At 34.8% G+C, this 20,266-nt stretch overlaps 1 protein-coding gene across 1 annotated transcript in view; it reads right to left on the bottom strand.

Annotated features, from left to right (window-relative positions):
• Positions 1-20,266, bottom strand: part of LOC145660707 (protein amalgam-like) — a 114,615-nt gene that overhangs the window by 30,345 nt on the left and 64,004 nt on the right. Inside the window, exons 5-7 of the mRNA XM_081726059.1 lie at positions 17,795-17,951; positions 15,194-15,291; positions 8,763-8,937 (exon numbers count right to left, since the gene is read on the bottom strand). Coding sequence (XP_081582185.1) covers positions 8,763-8,937; positions 15,194-15,291; positions 17,795-17,951 — 430 coding nt within the window. The remainder of the gene's footprint in view (positions 1-8,762; positions 8,938-15,193; positions 15,292-17,794; positions 17,952-20,266) is intronic.

The following is a 20,266-nucleotide window of genomic DNA, read 5'->3' as shown; positions in this document are numbered from 1 at the left end:
TTAAGGGATGCAATATCCCCTCATATTTACAAACAGTACCACACGCTTCTCTAGAAGGATCACAAAGCAGCCGACGGATGTCGGTTCTGAATATGACACGAAGAGTTGCGAAGAGACCCCTACAACCCCTCCACAGACTCTGCCTACAAAATTAGCTATAAAAGAGCACGTGAAGAGGCAGAAGACATCAGTTGTACCTGATCACTTCCTACCTTTCTGTTCAAGCTGCTGTGGGCGGAGAAATTCCCTAACCTTACTGCTTTCCACGCTGCACTGGGCAGGAGATACTACCCACCTCTGCACTGCTATGAGCAACAGGTTCCTTTCCAATCTCCACGCTACTCTAGGTAGGAAATTCCTAACAATCAACCATAAGACCTCCGCACTGCTCTGAGCAGGAGGTCCAAATTCATAGAGAAAGGATTGTTAGAGACATTTACTTATTTGTAGCACTGTGTACATAAACTTGTACAGAAACTTTTATAATAGAAAGGTGAAGGAAAATAAAACCCATGTACCGCTTCTCTACTATATATTACAATACGAGGTGTGGCAATTAAATAACGAAACTGCCCACCCCCTGTCGCGCAGGATCGTGTGGGGAAGGTAGCTAATGATGTGTTGTTGATCTTGAACCTTCATGAGCAGCCACTGTTTGTTTCATGATTCTGAAAGCTTTTCTTTTCTTTGCAGGCTTGCATGAAGAGGACAGTATTCTGTAGTAATGTCGGAATCATGGTGAACAGTAAAGCTGAGCATCGCATTAACATCAAATTTCTGGTGAAATTAAACAAAACATCGACGGAATGTTGTGCAATGTAAAAAAGAGGTGTATGGTGATAATGCTATGTCACGTGCGCGAGTTTTCGAATGGCACAAACGATTTTCAGAAGGTAGGGATGAGGTTGAAGATGAAGAACGACCCGCACAAATGTGATGAAACATGGATTTTTCAGTATGACCCCGAGACTAAGCGTCAATCCATGCACTGGAAGACTCTCACATCGCCAAGAATGAAAAAAGCACGAATGAGCAAGTCGAAAGTGAAGGCAATGCTCATCGTTTTTTTCGATATCAGGGGTATCATCATGACTGAATGAGTGCTTCAGGGTGAAACGCTGAATCAGACCTACTACAAAGAAGTCCTAATCAAACTGAGGGAAAGAATAAGGAAGAAGAAACCGGATTTGTGGAAAAACGATGCATGGATCCTCCACCAAGACAATGCGCCTGCCCATAATGCCCTTTCTGTGAAGCAGTTTTTAGCAGCCAAGCGCATTCCTGTGCTCGACTATCCTCCGTATTCCCCAGACTTGGCTTCCTGTGACTTTTATCTATTCCCAAAAGTGAAAAGTGCATTGAAGTGAACACATTTTTCAGTCTGTGGAAGAGGTGAAACGAAAAACGGCAGTGTGTTTGAACAGGGTGACATCTGATGACTTACAGCATTGCTTTGAACAATGAAAGGCACGTATGCAGCGGTGTATAGATAGGGGAGGGGAGTATATTGAAAGGAATAACAGTCAATTGTAACTTTCTTTGCCATACATCACATTTATGACACCTGTCTCGTTATTTAATTGCCACACCTCGTATATTCATGTACTGAATGTAATTGCATCCAATTTATTTCGCAATTTTGGTTTGAAAGTATTTGTCGATATATGTTCTATATGAATCTTCCTAATATTTACTTTTGTATAAATTAGTAATCTCAAATATTTTGTTGCTTAGTAATATATTTTTGTTGATCATATATTTTATATAATAGTAATGGCATATTGTTTTTGTTATTGTAAAAATTAATATTGTAAGTTAGTGCATATCAAAGAATAACAATAATCATGAAAATTTGCTTGTAATAAGAAGCGCATAAGATTTATTATTATTATTATTATTATTATTATTATTATTATTATTTAACTTCGTATGTTACTTATTTTGTTAATTTTGGAATTTCAACTAAAAGTCTTAACGATTTTGAAGAAGCCTCATTTTCGCATAGGTGGACGTAAATGGACTTTTTATATTCAATAGATATTAAAATCCATTGGATGAAGTATTTGGCGAAAGGCTTTCTCAGTCTCCTTATTTGTATGCATTATATGTTATATTCAACTGTGTTGTTTACAATTTTAAGTGCATCATTCTTACAGCGTAATTAATTATTGTAGTTTCTTTTCGCGCTTCCAGTAAGTGTCTAGATTAAGAACAAGTATGTAGAAGTAACATTACGCAATTCTGTATAACACAATCTTATCTCCAAGGTACCGGAATGTACATAAGTATAAGGACTTCCCGATCTCTGGGATGAGTGTGGCGTAAAGTAACTGATTCTTGCAAGTTAGGTTTGAAAAGTAGCTCTACTTCACTTAAAGAACTGCGCCACCAAGTAGATGTAATATTGATTGCATCAACTTCTGGGCGCGGGGCTCGTTGAAGCTGGGTGACCAACCACAGTGAATACCAGAGAAGAATCAGTGAAAGTACAGTTTCGAGGTTTTCGGTAGACTTTCAACATCCTTACGGATGCTAATCCATCACGGGAACTTGGCCTTAAACTCACATGATGTTTTGTGCGGCTCGGTTCCGAGTGGAATCAGTCTTTCTGCGCCACGTTAAAGGAATGTGTTGCGGCATGTGCTAGTCTGGACGCTTTCCGTACATACACGCGTAACATCAACCCGCATACGTAGTCATTTCGGTGTCTAACCATGGAATGGTCACGAGAAGAAGAAGTGCTTTCGATGATTGATTATTATCAACAGAGAAGTGTTTTGTGGAATAGCAGAGATCCTGATTATTACAATCGATTAAAAAGAACTGATGCGTGGGACGAACTCGCCTGTGATTGTGGAAAATCGATGGAGGTGTGTAAGAAGAGGATGGAATCTTTAATTACAGATTTTAAAGAAGAGAGGAAAAATGAAGAAAAGCACGAGAATAGGAAAAGATTAGCAGTTAAAATATATGTTTAAAATAGAATACAATATTACTCTAATTTTTATTTCGTCATTTGATGAACACACATTTTTCTGCCATTATTGTGAATAAATTTTTCTTGGTTATTTTATTTTTTTATTTATCATTATTTCTGTTAATTTTTATGCTATAAAAAACTTGCAAATAGAATAATACATACATAACCATGACTTTTATAAGCTTACACATTTATAACATAATTAACAAAAGACATATATACATTGTCTTCAAAAAAACTCATTTACCGAGTAGTAACATTTATCTACTAAGAACTTGTGAAGATCAGATTTAAACATAGAACATGATTTATTTTGCTTCAGAAAGTCAGGTAACTTATTTTTGTATAGTTTATATATACACTTTTTTGAAGAAACGAGAAATTTTGGGGAATAACATGCAAATTATTAACGAATCGAGTATTGTATTTATGGACGCTACTGTTTTCAATAAATAAGTGTTTATTCCTTACGGTAAACAAGATAATTTTTTATAGATACACACAAGGTAATGGTAATACTTTGTCCTCGAAAGATAGGCTTACAAGAAGTTTCTGGTAAGAATCCAAACACAACCCTTAGTGCTTTCTTTTGTATTTTGTAAGCTAAACATCCTAATACATTCAGTAGAATAACCCCAAAAAATAATACCGTAACTTATTAAAGAATGGAATTTTGCATAGCACACTGAAACTAAAGCCTGTGTTGTGATATTACCTCTTAGTCTACGGAGGTCGAAACAAATGCTACTTAATGTTTTGTTGAGTTGAGAAATATGCTCATTCCAAGTTAGTCTCGAACTAATGGTGATACTAAGAAATTTAGTTGAAATAGAAAAGTCGACTATTTTGTTATTTACCATTACATAAGAAATAAATTTATTTTGAAGAGGATAATAGAAATTTAGTAAGAAAGTTTTATCATTGTTTAAAACTTATTTATTGCTACTTAACCAGTTACTTAATCTTGAAAATACAGGGTTTAGATTATATTCAATATCATGTCATGAGTTACCTGTAATAACTACATTGGTGTCATCAGCAAATAGAACACATTTATTAGGCAACATTTATTGTGTCAAATCATTAATGTATGTAAGAAAGAGCGGTGGATCAAGCACTGATCCTTGAGGTACACTAGTTAGTATTTTACTTCTATAAGAACTAAACTTATGAATTTTGCCATTATTTTCGTTCGTAATTTGAACTCTTTGATACCCATCTTTCACGTAAGACTCGATACATGTTGTAACATTATAATTAATATTTTCTTTATATTAGGGAGAAATAACCAACTAACTCTATGGCTTATGGAACCCGAAGGTTCAGTATCGCGCACACAAAGGGTCCCCATGACTTCTATCCTTAATTAAGGATAAATATAAAAACAAAAAAATACCTAATTGTAGATATTAATAATTCTACTTTAAAATTTAATGACAATGCCAAATGTAAGAGAAACGATGATTATTTGTTATAAATTGAATAAGCTCATTGTAATTATTTTCCCCCTAAGAGTTAGCACAAAACTATTTATTGAATTGTATTTCCCAAAATTGGCATAGTATAATATTATAAAGGAACTGTAAACATAGTGTAAATATGTTTCAAATGCAAAAGAAAGATAAGACCTGTAAATCATTTGTATCAAAGATCTTTATTAGAAGTATTTTTTATGAGTTTGAACTCCCCATACACAACTGATCATTAAAATTGAAACGCCAAGAAAGACATGTGTGAGAGTGCTGAAATTTATAACAGAGTCGTTAATAACTGTCCAGAAATGATTACAGTATCAGAACTTGTTTCTACTTATAACTCTTAAAATTTGAACAGAAAACCCAATCGAAAACAGACCATTAGGAACACCTAGTGAAGATGTGAGGACAATATTAAGATGGATCTCACAGAAATAGGAATACCTTGTAGAAACTGTATTCAGTTGGCTAAGAACAGATGTCAATGGAGAGCTTTTGTGAGTGTAGCATTGAATATTGGGATTAAATAAACCATGGAGTTAGTCACAACTTCTAACCTTGATAAATCACTGTGATGTAAGGCCTCCACATGGTGGAATTAAAATCTCTGTACGTCCTGGAATCGAATCAAACAGGCATAGAAATCGTTTACCACAATACTTGTATGCTTTCTCACTAGAAAACATCAACACTGGCTGCTAAACGACTGTGACAAGCAAGCAGCGAACAATCAATATTATACACATTCGATGGTCAACATGTAAGTTGAGAAATCAGCGGTACCTGTCGTTACTGGAAGTAGGCTAGCACATTCCGAGTTATATGTAGCCGGGCATTGTCTCGAAATATTGCGTCCGGAGTTGATTAACCTCGGCCTCTAGATATTTTCAGGTCTCCGTTTCTTTGTATTAGGGGCAATCTGACTAGTGACTGCTGTAACAATGTTGTACCCGACAGCGCCGCTCACCATCACACCTATCATTCGGCCGTTATGACATTTGATAATGCACACGGACAGATTGCACTCGCTACAATAGCGTGTAAGGCATATACGGCCATTACTGCAGGACAAATTGCAGCGGGATTCATTTGTAAGCACAATTGTCTGTCAGTTAGGGTGCCAGCGATAGTATTCACCACTCTTGTACTCTGAGATATTTGTGCTTTTAGGTAAATGGAAGCTTACGCAAAGGCATACGTGTCGCCAGTTCAGCGTTCTGTAGACGCCGTCAAACTATCGATGCAGATAAACGCACACATGTTGGCATGCACTAGCGCCATGCTAAACTGTGAATGACCCTACATGGTCCGTCAGAGACATGTACAGGGTTTGTATGATAAGTAATGAGACCAGGTCTGGAAACATTGTTTTATTGATCTGATCTGTACAGGGACTTAAAAGCTTTCGAAGTACTCTCCTCTTGCGTCGATGCACTTCTGCAATCGATGTTTCCACGCTGCAAACGCCCCCTGGAAGTCAGCAGCCGGCATGTCCTTTAGAAATGTGGTCACGGCTGCTTGGATGGCTGTGACGTCTGCAAAACGGGTTCCTTTCAAGCGTGGCTTCAGCTTCGGGAAGAGGAAGAAGTCGGCCGGGCTCACATCTGGGCTGTAGGGTGGTTGTGGAAGGACTTCCACCCCAATCCGGGTCAAAAAGGAGGTCACTAAGAAGGCGGTGTGGGCAGGGGCATTGTCGTGATGCAACTTCCACCGGCTAGCGATCGCCGGTCTTTTCCGCTTGACGCTCCTGTGCAGTCTCTCAAGGACTTGTTTGTAGAAGGCGGCGTTGACGGCTTGTCCTTGGGGTACAAACTCCTTGTGGACCACCCCCACATTGTCAAAAAAAACAATCAACATTGTTTTCACCTTTGACTTCGACATTCTGGCCTTCTTGGGGCGCGGGGACGCAGGAGTGTGCCACTCCGCGCTTTGACGTTTCGTTTCAGGGTCGTACTGGAACACCCACGACTCGTCACCTGTTATGACGTCATCTTCAAAGTTAGGGTCACTGTTCATGAGGTTCAACAGTTCCTGACAACAATCAACACGTCGTTGCTTTTGTTCGTCAGTCAACACTCGCGGCACCAGTTTCGCACAGATTTTTCTCATTCCCAATTGTTCCGTCACAATCTTGTGCACTGTTGTGTGGTTCATATCGAGTTCATCAGCAATCAATCTCAACGATAATCGACGGTCTGAGTTCAGGAGATCCCTCACTTTTGCCACAGTTTCGTCCGTAGTCACTGTTGTCGGGCGTCCAGCCCTCTCCAGATCCTCAACGCTTTCCCGGCCGTTCCGGAACGCACTGTGCCAACGAAACACCTGGGCTTTGGATAGGGCTTCCTCTTTGTAGGCCTCCGTAATGAGAGAAAGCGTCTGAGTAGCCGTTTTCCCCAGGCGAACGCAAAATTTGATCGCATAACGCTGTTCGATGGAACCCTCCATGTTTGTTGATTTTCCGCCGTGACAAGAATGTTCACAAGGGCTTTGTCCAAGGCTTGTCCGCGCTCCACTAAGGCTCGGAGCCAACTGACGCGCGGTGCGTTGCTTTGCTCGGACCCCCCCCTACATCCTCCATCACCGACAAACCCGCTCCAGCGACACGCGCGCCGCGGCGCGGCGAGTCTCATTACTTATCATACAGACCTTGTAGACAGGTGTCTGCTATCCCGTAGTGTGGTCACATTACACGCTCACTGTCCGATCGTCGCTGCATAGCCTCCCTTCTGTTTATTGACTTTACACACGCATATTGACGTGGCAACCCTGTATGCATACTAATTTCGCAAACGAAAAGCCACATTTTCTTGGGGCGACCACGTGTTCGTTCAAAAGCGATCGTCTCCTATTGCGACGTTAGATATCGACGAGGCATAGTGATGTTTGCTCATACATTTCTCGCTCGTTTCTCCTCGTTACATCAAGTGAGTACTACGTAAATTACTTTCTTGCAATACTGCTCCAAGTACTGAACCAAGGACTCTGCTGAATCTACGTATCGCTCAGTATACCTCATAAATGCCATAAAACTTCTGTGGCTTTGGACACATACTGTCATTCCTTGTTAGTGTTTCAATTTTTACAACAGCAGTTTATATATGAAGAACGTTTGAACCTTTTTTTTCCTTTTATGTTCTTCTTTTTCTTTCTTTTTTTTTTTTTTAGACAATATTTGGAAGACAATCCTATTGAAAAAAATCACACCAGATGCTCTACCTGAAGGAAAGTTGAAATTGTTTTAGGTTCTGTAACAAGAGCTTCGCAAAATGTAGAAAATAAAAATTTGAGGCAACGCAGGACGGATATTAATGAATTTGGTGAAAACAGTCTAGGAAATCTTAACGAAATCATACTTAAAGTAGAGGTTAGCCCGATTTAGAATCCTGGGAATATTGTAGAAGAAATTTCCTAGAGAGTAAACGACTTCAACAGTACAACAGCAGGCAAAATTATATTGGATTATCACGTACCCCTAACGTTAGTCTCATTCTCTGCTCTATTGGCTAACGCGTATTCCTTTGAAGCAAGACGTTCCGGATTCGTTTCTTGCCCTACAATGATTGAGACCCCCACTTTAAAATTAGGCCTTGCTGCAGACAAAGAACATAAGAACCAATTAATCAATCAGTGTAGCCCAATCAAAAATTACGCAGTAGAAAAGCTGTTTTGTAGAGAACCAGCTCAAGTATAACGTAAAGAACTATAGCACATTTTTAATCCGAGATTTAAAAAGTAACTGTAATAAGAAATGGAAAAATACTGTAGATTACTGTAACTCCATTGTTGCTTTTACTTCAAATGCGTGTTGCTTTCTGCAAAGATACTGAATTATAGAAATAATAACTAAAATTAGTGAGGTTGTCTTGAAGTATTTTTGAAATTACTTTATAACGTAAAACTGTATTAAAACAGTATATTATTAATTCAAATCATTATTGAATATTGTAGTATCATTGTTTCAGAAATATTGCTTATTTCACAAAATGATCTAATTAACCAAAAAACTATTATGTTCCCCCTTCTAACAAGTACAATAATTAATAAGTATACTGCGTTACTTGGTCATTGAACACAAACACATATGATCTTCTTACTAATGGCTCCTCTTTCCTTCTTATTTTAGCGTTCGTACAGATTTTTTCCCTTTTTACCCTCGTAGCAGCGCATGTAATTAAAAAACACATACTTCATTGAGTGTGTGCTCATATGATAGCTGCGTTGTACTTATAGTTAAATAATACTGCACGTACAAACAATTTGTACAAATACAAATATACACTGGACAACATTCAGAACAAAACGCTTACCTGATAGTTCCAGAGTTTTTTCATCTTCTCCCAAGTCGTTTCTTGCTAAGCATGTGTATTCACCAAGATCTGCTTCTTGAACTGTGTTAAATATAAGAGAATGCTTGTTTCCATGTCTTGGTGTTGAAATGTGTGATGACGTCCCAACTATCTTGCCATCTTTTAACCATATTACCTATTGAAATAAATTTACAAAATAAAATGAGGATCTTGTGACGGTTGAGCCAGAATAGCTGTCTTACATTTGGGTACGTATACAAAGGAAGCAGGAAATGTGACTCCGATTATCGAAGTCTACTATCTGTGTGAAACTGCGGAGTCTACTGAACGTAAATAACGTGTGTGGCAGGCCAAAACCTGCTACTTATATGGAAGATGACTAACTCATCAGATACGGGGCTTTATCTTCTTGATAATTTCCAGGTTCATATTTACGAATGGGACAACAAGGCCATGAGTTGGGGCGGCAACAAATTCCAGGACTTTTTTTTTCATACTCCAGTTTTGGAAATTTCCAAAAATTATTGTGCATGCGGATACGAGAAATGGAAATTCTCGTATAGAAATAGAAGAACGGGATTTTTACATTTATTTTACACATTTTTCAACTTCTATTTTGATTATTCTTTCTACTCTCTCAAAATTTTCAGTATTTGAGGGAGTGGCAATTTCTAATGAGCCGGGGTGGTCAAGTTGTTAAATTTGACCATGCAAATGTTGCATTGGAACTAAGAAAGAAATCAACTAGTATCAGATGCAATAAATGAAAGTAGAAAAAGAATGGTGAATGTCATCATGGTTGATGAAGTAAAGGGAGATGAGAAAATACTTTTTCTAGTATTCTAGAATGAGTTTCAATTACATTGTTGAGAGTAGAACATTACTTAACATATTTTTCAAACAATTCTCTGCATCATAATGGACCGCGGGCCTGAAGCAGAAGAAAAACTATAATAACAAGAATAATAAACATAGTAATAATACAATAAATTGTAAAGAATATTTAGTCATCTTCCTCCTTTAGGTTCATATGTATCTCTTTCCAATATTTTGTTAATTAGGTGTCTGTTATGATAGTAAAATTTATTTATCTTGTCTCACACTGTAGGCGTATTAAAAATAGCTGTAATTAAGACCTCGACGTTCATTTTATATCAGCGCACAGAGAACCAGCACCGACAATCAGCGAGCAAGAATTAAAAATTCATTCATATAGACTACGAGCGGTAATCAAATTAGCATCTCATAGCTTATTTTAGCGGAGAATAAAAAATTAAGATATACAGAAGGAGAACAGACTGTTGTGCTTAGTAACGAGGAAGACATGTTTCATCGTCTGAATAATTTCTTTATCATTAAATGTTTTAACGTACAGTTTTATTTGATTTACAATTTTTTCATGTTTTTACACTAATATAAATGCAACATTAATGTCTCTAGTTTTCTCAATATCTTCAACTTTCAGTTTTTCTGTGCTTTTGACAAAGAGTGTTATTAGTGTGTGTGTGTTATAATTTCCCTCTGTTTGTAATAAAATTAATCAAATATAAAACCAATTGAATTTATGGCTGTGGTGGGTGTGTAATCAAACTAAGGTATGCTCATCGAGACATGGTATTACAATACTTAGTTCAGAGATAGAGTGGGTCAGTGGGTCATGGGTCAAGTAGATCAAATGAGTCAAGATTTGTGAGTGAGTCACTGGATCGTGAGTCAACAGGATGTGAAACTCCGCTACTCATTACCCACCGTGACCCACTCTGATCCACCGACTCACTCTGCTTAGTGTATTGTAGACAGCACCTTGTGAACACTGGTGAATTCGTCTACGTTTTACTTTCAAAGCCTCCATTTTCCTTCCTTTTCGATTTGTTTTTATTTATTTACTTGAGATGAGTATACCTAACTGAAAAAAAGAACTTCAGGCACTTTTGGATATTGATATTTGTAATTGTAATAATGGGAATAGGATTTACTACTTGGCTTTCGAGACAACTTGTGCGTTTTTAGAGGAGCTGACAACTAGAAAAAAATTTTTTTGAATCACCTCTAATATGTGCATTACCGTAAACTGGGGTTACTTGGAAAGTTTTTTTTTTTTTTTTTTTTTTCATACTACCCCTTCTTTATTGCAATTAATTTTTCTTCTTCTAGTGATGTTTCTAGAGCTTATAGTCCATGTTACCCTTTCCTGCAGTCATAACAAAATTTTACTGTGATTGAAGCCTCCCACAAGCCAAAATGTGCTGTTTCCAAGTAGCTCCGCCTTTGAGGCTACTTGGAAAATATATTTCTTTTCATAGTTGTAAGAACTGTGTGAAAGATGGAACTATTTGGAAAGAACCACTTGCTAGATCGCACTTTCCTGAGAAGATTGATATGAAACATGCCTATGTTTCTTTCATAGTAATATGTTCCTAGGCTGTTTTAAATTAAAAAAAGAGACTTTTTTTGCCCAACTTTTAATTAAACACAATAAATTGTTGAACCAATTTAAACTAACTACAATGGTAAGCTTGTCTTCCTGAAGGCCGACAGAATGAGTAAAAAAAATGTTTTGCAATATGCTTTTACAAACGGTGTTTCTTCAAACAATGCAAGGGAAATTTTGGCAAATGCCAATACACGCATAAGCAGTTGAGACTTCTTTAAGATACAAAAATATGCTCTTCATAATTTTTATGAAATTTATGTATATATCAGATCACTAATTGCTTTACATTGGTTTACAAAGTTATCTGGTACCATTTTTACAAGTGTACATTTACATTAATTCTTTGTAAAATGGTACTGTTATAATAATAATAATAATAATAATAATAATAATAATAATAATAATAATAATAATAATAATAATAATGTAACACAGTACGATAAGGACAAAAATCTATACATTGAAATTATTTGCTGCAAAGCCATATTGAAAAACAACTTGTTCTCTGCAGTTGTAGGTAGGTTCAGACAAAACTTCAATAATGTCATCGTTGTCTATCCCCTGATCAATATAATCAATTTTAGTAGAAAACGGAAGGAAATTAGAAAAATGGCCACAGATTGTCCCAAAAAGGAAGTAGAAATGTAAAACTAATTCGTCTCATTAGGGAACTTCTGAAAGTAATGATATCTAGCACAACCAGGTAAAAATCTCTTTTCATTACGGAAACACAGGAACAATTTACAGAAAATTCAAAGAAACACAAAAAAGTATCAATTGCTGTGAGAATTTTAGACCAGTCTATAAATAACATTAAGACACAACACATATGACAATCCATATTGTTTCTTTTAGGTGCCCACTTTTCATTGGTCTGGAAGGAAATGACATATATCATATCTCATTATTATACCACATAACACAAAAATGTCAGTTTTCCAAATAGCCCCAGATTTTCCACGTAACCCCAGTTTACGATATTATATAAAAATTGAATGTAACTATGTGTGCGTGATCATCACGGCCAAATGTCAAAGCCAAATGAAATTACTTTTGGTATATAGTTCGGCCCCTGTCCCAACTAGGATGTTATCATATCGCTTTCATTATATTACATATCGGAAGGAGGGGGGGTCGGGGTCCGAATTTTTACGGAAAGTTAAATACCGTAAGACGGGGTTACTTCGCACAAATTATGAAAAAAGAGTTGCACAGTCCTCTGTCTGTAAAACGATGAACTGTAAAGAGAAAGTTTCAACTGCCACCGTAAGATAGAACATCTAACTGTATTTTGGTTATAATGTTGGCTGTTAACATCAGTTCTAATTATAAGGAGGGTTTGTTCTTGTAGAGGTATGGAAAACAGTCATTGTAAAGGCCGACAAAATTTGAAAGATATCACCTATAAGAATTTCCATCAAAGTTAAGTCAGTTTCGTAGAATACTACTGTGTATAATGAGATTTTGAAGCAATAATTCAAACTGAAGAGTGAAATGTATTAAAGTCATAAAAATAAATAAATAAAATAAAACTGGGAAAAGGCGCTTTGAGCCTCTAATCGGGGTTACTTTGCACAGGTCCAAAATAACCCCTTAGATAGGAAATTACTACTGCAAGTACCTCCTGCCTTCCAATTTTAGGTTAATTTCCTATTTAGGTAGATGCCGGAATGGATTTCTTGTTGGAAAATAAGTTACGAACAGTGGCGGATCCAGAAAAATAGTTTGAGAGGGGCTTCACTCAGAAAAGCGGTTTTTTTTTTAAAAAAAAAAAAAAGATATCACTAGACTTTTTGGGAGGCTTCAAGTTTATACGAAAAGGAATGACTAATATTAGATTTTTTTTTTTTTTTTTTTTTTAAGAAATTATTCAATTTGGGTGAGCTTTAGCCTGAAAGCCTCAAACCCCGTAAATATTCCACTGATTACGTTTGGGATGATATTCTGATACATAAAGAGCAAGCAAGGCAAATCAGTTCACGGGCATTTTTTCTGTTCCTGGGTTGGCATTTTTGTGTGGCATATGCTAAAATATCAAAATGTGGTTTCTGTGCGTACCTGAAAATACATAATTTTCTTTGCAAATATCGATAATTTATACTAAGTACTGATACTGGTACCGTCATTCTAATATCAATATTTGTAGACTACATGCAGTTTTGTGCAGGAACTGAAATGTATAAATAATGAAGGAAAAACATTGCACAGAAACATTATGTTCGTATGTTGAACATACTTTTTTTGTATGTTGTGCAAAGTATCCCCACTTATGGAGTTACTTTGCACCAAAATTTATATTTCAATAACTATGGTCATACTAGATGTTTACTAATACACTTGCACAAATGTTTTCCTTATATATCTAGCTATTATATGTTTAAAATACAACGTTCTGAATAATTTCGTTTGTGCGATTTTCTTCATAATTCTTTAAATCTTGAGCAAAGTAACCCCATCTTACGGTATCTCAGCAGTGGGTCACGGTGGGTGGTGGGTCATGGTGGGTCGTAGGTCAGAGTGGGTCACGATGGGTCGTGGATTGTTTTCATTGACCCACGCCGTCTCTGCTCACGTTAAATGATACTGCACAAACATAATCCACAGTATATATAACAGCGAAACTAAAAAGAATTATTTAAAGCACATGTTGTTCATTATATTGAACTTATCTGGGTAAATGAATGTTACAGAAATTGACGCTTCATTTACAAATTCACGCTAATCATTTATTCACTGAAATTATGATGATTTTGAAATACGAAAAGCTACTTAAAACTTTAGTACGTAGTATATAAAACAAACTAAGAATAAAAGCAGCAGATTTGGAAAATTGTAGCTAAAACTCAGATAGGTTCAAATTAATTTTCTTTTACATTATTACATTTAGATAGTCATTTGTACAAAATTCCACTTATTTTCTATTTAACAGTTTATTCTAGATACTCTTTTTATTTATTTATTTATTTATATCTACTATCATGGAACAAATTGAAATATGGTACACATGGATATTTAGCAAGATATGCAATTAAACATAGACTTAAAATTGTAAGAGAAATGGCAATTTTCAGTAAATAGGCGTTTCACACAATTCGAACTACTCTATTGCTCTCTGCATTCATTCATGACTAATTTTACTGAGATCATTTCTATGATTGGATGTTGCGGAGTAGTAAGCTTGCTGTTTCTTTTGTTCACATGAATTAGGCCGATGTTCTGTTGTTAAGATTCCAACAACAAAAGTAAAGTTTTAATATTCCTGTTGTTTACATGAATAGAAAACTTATGTAATAAAAGACATATATAATAATAAAGGCACAAATAGTAATAACATGAATATAAAGCATGTGTGAGGATTTTTTTAGAATGTTGACATTGTTCTGAATGTAAAAATTAGTAAAATATGTCAAATTTGTGATAAGGTTTTTAGTTACAACTATAAGACATGGGAAATAAACATATTTTAAAAAATATAGCCACGATATACGAAGATAATATAAAATATATTACCTACTTCGGTATATCTCTAAAAAGTATATTTATATGTATATTTTTTATTAACTATTAAAACATTTACACATAAGCGCAAGCTCTTTTGTATTTTTTACTTTCTTCTTAGCAGTTTTAACAAAATAATAATAATAATAATAATAATAATAATAATAATAATAATAATAATAATAATAATAATAATAATAAGTTATTTGTGCACCAGATATGAAAACTGAAATGTGTAACTAATCCATAACAACACACGCATTAAAGCAGTATTTCTAAGGCTTAACAAAATACCCACACTTAAACTTCAAAAGCACTCATGGATAATAATTCTTTATTCAAAATTAAATAAATAGGCATATCAAAATAATTTTTAAAAGTATTTTTTCCTTGAGAAGATTAAAGACTAATAGTCCATTGACAATAATCCAATAATTCAGTTAAAGTTCATATAGATTGCTCTAAAATAATTGAATTTCTTTTGTTATGTACTAATTACCTCCGCATCAGGATCTGCAATCACTTCACAGATCAATTCTGCCCTTACACCAGGAGAAGTGTGAATCCAAGAATTTTCGGCTTTAACTTCAGGGGGATCTGAAAAGAAAAGAAGGTATCTATCATAAAGCTGATCTAGTGCAAGAAACATCTGAAATTTTTTAAGGTTCCATCTTCTAACTTTATTCAGAATTCTAGTGAAGAGAAAATGGTCGTTAATTTTCCTTTTAAATTATATCGTTTATTTTTATACGATAGGGTAGTATCTTCATTATTCGATTAAAAAATAAACTAAGTTCTTTTACTTCGTTTTTTTTTTGTTTTGTTTTTTCAAGCCTGGAAGCATTGTAGAACACGTTACGTATGGTTTCAGGCCCTTCTGCGTCAAGACATAGGGGTGATGACGTCATAACTTTAAAAAATACATTTTTGTTAGGCCTATTTTTATTATTTTTCGGCAGGCTTACTTTTGCACCTAGAAGATTGAAATTTTGCACACACATTCAGTGCAACCCTCGCTATTTTTCAGATTTGTTTCAGATCTCTGCCAGGGTGTCTACTAAAATTCTAAAATGAAATTTCGTGACTTTTCCGTGACCTTTTCTTTACCAAACCATAAAATTTTGTAACATTCACAAGAGCGAATTTTAGTCCGAATTAGACTGAATGTTCATGCATGCGTTAGAAGCATGCTTTGCTTGCGATTTGATAGCGTCTAAAGCCGACCATAGGCATTTTTTGTGGTGAATGTTGACGTTTTATAGGACAAAATTTTCCAGTCTGTAATTACATATGTACAGATTTTAAAAAATCGTGACCCAAAAGCTAAATTTCGTGACTTTTTGTTGACTTTCATGACCATTTTCTGATTTCGTTACTTTTTCATGACTTTCGTGATCAATAGACACCATGTCTGTGCTAACATAGGGGATTCAAAGGAGAAAAAGGTATAAAATGAGTTATTTTTAACAAAAAATCCCTTTTTTCGCAATTTTCCCGCCTCAGATACATGATGGAGGCAAGTGAGTTGTACATTTTAAAAGGCAGTTCTATTCTGAAGAGAATGAGGTGTGAACAATGATCCTAGGTTCGAGAGGGGCTCAAAATTTGAAAAAAAAATTATAAAAATTCTGATTTCTCTTAAAATTTCCCGACTCAGGGATATGATAGGAAATGCGAATGACACCGTTTGAAAGGTTGTTTGATTTTGAAGAGAATGAGGTACGAACCATGATCCTAGGATAAATAAGGATGATGCTGTAGCTGCTTGACTGAAAGTCTATAATTTACCTTAAAAAAGCCAAAATTTAAAAGGGTTTAAGTTTTTTTATTTACAAACATTGATTTAGAAAGGTTATTCATTATTTGAGATTTTAGTACTTTGTATTTTTTTCGAAGTATAGTTTTGTATAGACATTAAATATAAACAGTGGCGTAGGGAAGGGGGGGCCGGAGGGGCCGAGCCCCCCCCCCAAAGAGGTCCGACAATGTACTTTGGTACTTTGATGTTTGTAATTTTTTATGTTTATATATTTTTTTGTTTGTAATTTTTCTATATGTACCTATAACAGCACTTGCCCCCCCCCCCAAACACACATCCTGGCTACGCTACTGAATATAAATATCTGCACAGCACAAAGAAAAACTAGAGACTTGTTAGTGACTGATATGTTAAACTAAATAGAACCATAATGTTCTAATTTAGAACTAGAGATGTAAATAAATCTTGGGAATAAGACTGAAAAAGGAACCACTGTAAGCAGATAGGTGTAGTAAGCGTAGAGGTTGAAACTGATAAAATTTAATCCGCAGAACTAGTTTCTATCAAAGTTTTGGCTGAACAAGTGCTACAAGAAGACCTCCCTGTAGGAAGAGTTAGGAAACTTCTAAATATAACCAATACCACAAAAAAGTTTATTAAACTTATTTAAAATAAAATTTTACCGTAACCTTCTCTCCCGGATATGATTTATATCCTTTAGAATCCAATACGTTAATTACATTTACTCATTTCAAAGTTACCGTACAACTTCCTGAATCTTTTTGCGATTCTATATTTGGATCAAAAGATCCAATATATTTCAGTAAAAAATTTCTTGTAGGCTTTATATCTGGAGAACTACATATAGTGTAGCCAAACCCAAAATATCACTTAACTCAGTATAATGTGCTTATTCCGTAAAAAATAAGAAAACTCGATTTAGGGGCCGTTTAAAAATTTTGTGGCTCCTCGTCCAAAAATACATCAAAGATGCAATATATTTCAATCAAAAATTTTCTTGTAGGCTTTATATCTAAAGAACTACATATAGTGTAGCTAGACCCAAACTATCAGTTCAGTATGATGTGCTTATTTTGTAAGAAACGAAAACTCGATTTTGGGGCCATTCAAAAATTTTGTATCGCAATGCTTTGATGCATTTTTTGGATCATTCTAAAATTCTCGTTATAGTTCATATGACATCGTTTACTAAGATCGTTTCTATTTACTTTAGTGTAAGAAAATTTTTCTTCGTTTTCTTTACATACGCTTTATAGTGATATTTATACAATATTGTGTATGTTTTTTCGCTAGATGAAGTACATATGAATTTATACTTACGTAAAACTCTTAAGTAAATAGTGGTGGAGGCTGGTTCTCCTACGATGTTACTTGCGGTGCACTCGTAAAAGCCAGACAAATGTCTACTAACAGCTTTGAAGCGAAGTTTCGGCCCTCGAATAGTTTTGTTATGCTCAGCAAGAGGTAGAAGACCTCCCTATAGGAAGAATTAGGAAGCACAATTATTTATCACTGCTCAGTAACATAAAGATGTATATTAACTTCATTAATACTCATATATTGGATATTAACTTTGAAAAAGTTTAACAAAAATAGATGACCACTCAAAACAGCACTAGATATTGTGACACAGCACTAGAGTAAGTAGGTTTAGTCAGGGTAATTATGAGACAGATTTTACAACTTTTCTACGTTACTTACTGTCAGCTTAGATTAGTTTTGAAAGCAGTTAACTTAGGCAGCAATTTATGGTGCCAATAGTGCAACAATTTGCTGCCAAGAAATTGTCTGTCATCTCATAAATTGGTGAGTAAATGTCAAATTTGTGCTGTGTCATGATTTCCCTCCAAAAGGGCAATTATGAGACACCCATTGTCCTAAGATTTCTGTAGGTGATATTGAGGTACGAAGGAGTCCAATTGTGAGAGAAGGAAGTCTTTGTTATTTTATGTTTATTATATAAAGGTATACAAATATTTGGCTGAGTTAGAAAAAAATAACTAAGAAAGAAAGTGGAAATAGCTACTGATGGTATTCTAACATTTTTGTGAGTTGACTATAATAGGTCTTTAGGCTAATAGCCTATATTAGTTTCAGATTACAAAACAGGCTTATGAAACAAATTTAGACCAAGTTATAGGCTATTCTCTAAAAACAACTTAGGCTACTTCTGTTTCTTTATGTTTTAGTATATTGATATGCAGCTTACTCTTATATGTAGATCTGCAACTTTGAAAGTTACTAAAGAACAAGATTATAGGACTATCTAAACTACGGAATACAGCTTTTTCGAAATTTAACATAGTAGAACAAAGAGACAGATTCCAGTTATTTGTCAAATACATCTCAAATACATTAATCTAGCATGCGTCTCATAATTACCCTCCATATAAGCAAAATGAGATACAAGAACAAAAAATTCTTAACTCTGAAACAGAAGCTAAAGGTACAAATTCAACTTAACCTATAATTGGTGACCTCCCAGGATTCCACTAACACCCATTGGTTTCACAACAGTGATATTACTGCACGTGAGATATAAAAGTTAATTATAGCATTATTTCGAATTTTAAAACAATTTTTTTGAATGAATTTGTTAAAAAGTTGGTACATCCAAACTTTTGCAAACTGAAACTTAAAAATGTAGATAGAGCATTGTGAAGGATGTTACTAAATGCCTGTGCTCTTAATTTGTATTTATCCTACAGTAGTTCAAGATCAGTGGGAGGTGTCTCATAATTACCCTCCATAGGCATTGTCTGATAATTATCCTCATTGACCTTTTATTATGAAATGTAGTAAGAAGACATAATTCGATGATATTTTATTTGATATTTTTTTTCATATCATACATAATGTACACAAAATGGTGTACGAATTGAACACGTTACTTTTGTATATGTTACGGATTGTCATATGCTAGCATATAAAGATGTTATTTAAATTTACATTTTAATATAGGACAATAGAAAATGTATCCAGAAATTATCGCGGCCATGAAGTTTTGCACCTCTTTCTCTGCTTTATTCAAATAGAATTTTTGCTAGTAAATGACAGATTCCTATTCTCTGATGCAAATAATCCCCATAATTCAAATATCGCGTGCCTTTACATTTATTGAATATGTAAAATAATATAAAAAGACGTACAAAAGAGTCATAAAAACGGCAAAGCTTTTATACAGTACAAATTACATCTTAGCAGCGAGAAATAAAAGTAAAGCTATGTGGAAGTTAATCAATGGTAAAATGAATAAGGTATAAACAACAGGAATTGATGCAATAAAAATAAACTCTCAAGTAGTATGTAACCCAGATAAGACTGCAAATCATTTTAATAAATATTTCTTAACTTTAGAAACATTTAACCCAATCAAAATAGCTCATGAAGAAAATAACTGGAAGCTACAGAGCGGAATACCTAAGTCGCTTTTTTTGAAACCAGCTACACCAGAGGAAATCTTATAAATAATAAAATGATTAAAAAGCTCCATCTCTCCAGGTTGGGATGAAGTGTCATCCATGGTTGTAAAGGAAAGTTCTCTTCTTATTACACATCAACTCTGTCATATAATAAATCATTCATTTTTGACAGGAATTTTTCCTACGCGGCTTAAGTTAGCTAGAGTTACACCTGTGTATAAAAAGGGAAGTAAATTGGAGTTAAATAATTATCGTCCTATTTCAGTTTTGTCGTGCTTTACTAAAATATTTGAGTTAGCAATGAGAGCGCGACTAAATAACTTTTTTCTTTTAAATAATATAATATCCAAAGTCAACACGGGTTTCAAAG

This window comes from Thermobia domestica, chromosome 9 (assembly GCF_964235325.1).
Source record: "Thermobia domestica chromosome 9, izTheDome1.hap1.1, whole genome shotgun sequence".
In the NCBI taxonomy this organism is placed as follows: domain Eukaryota; kingdom Metazoa; phylum Arthropoda; class Insecta; order Zygentoma; family Lepismatidae; genus Thermobia; species Thermobia domestica.
Note: the sequence above shows the minus strand (reverse complement) of the source record. Positions and strands in the feature narration are given on the sequence as shown.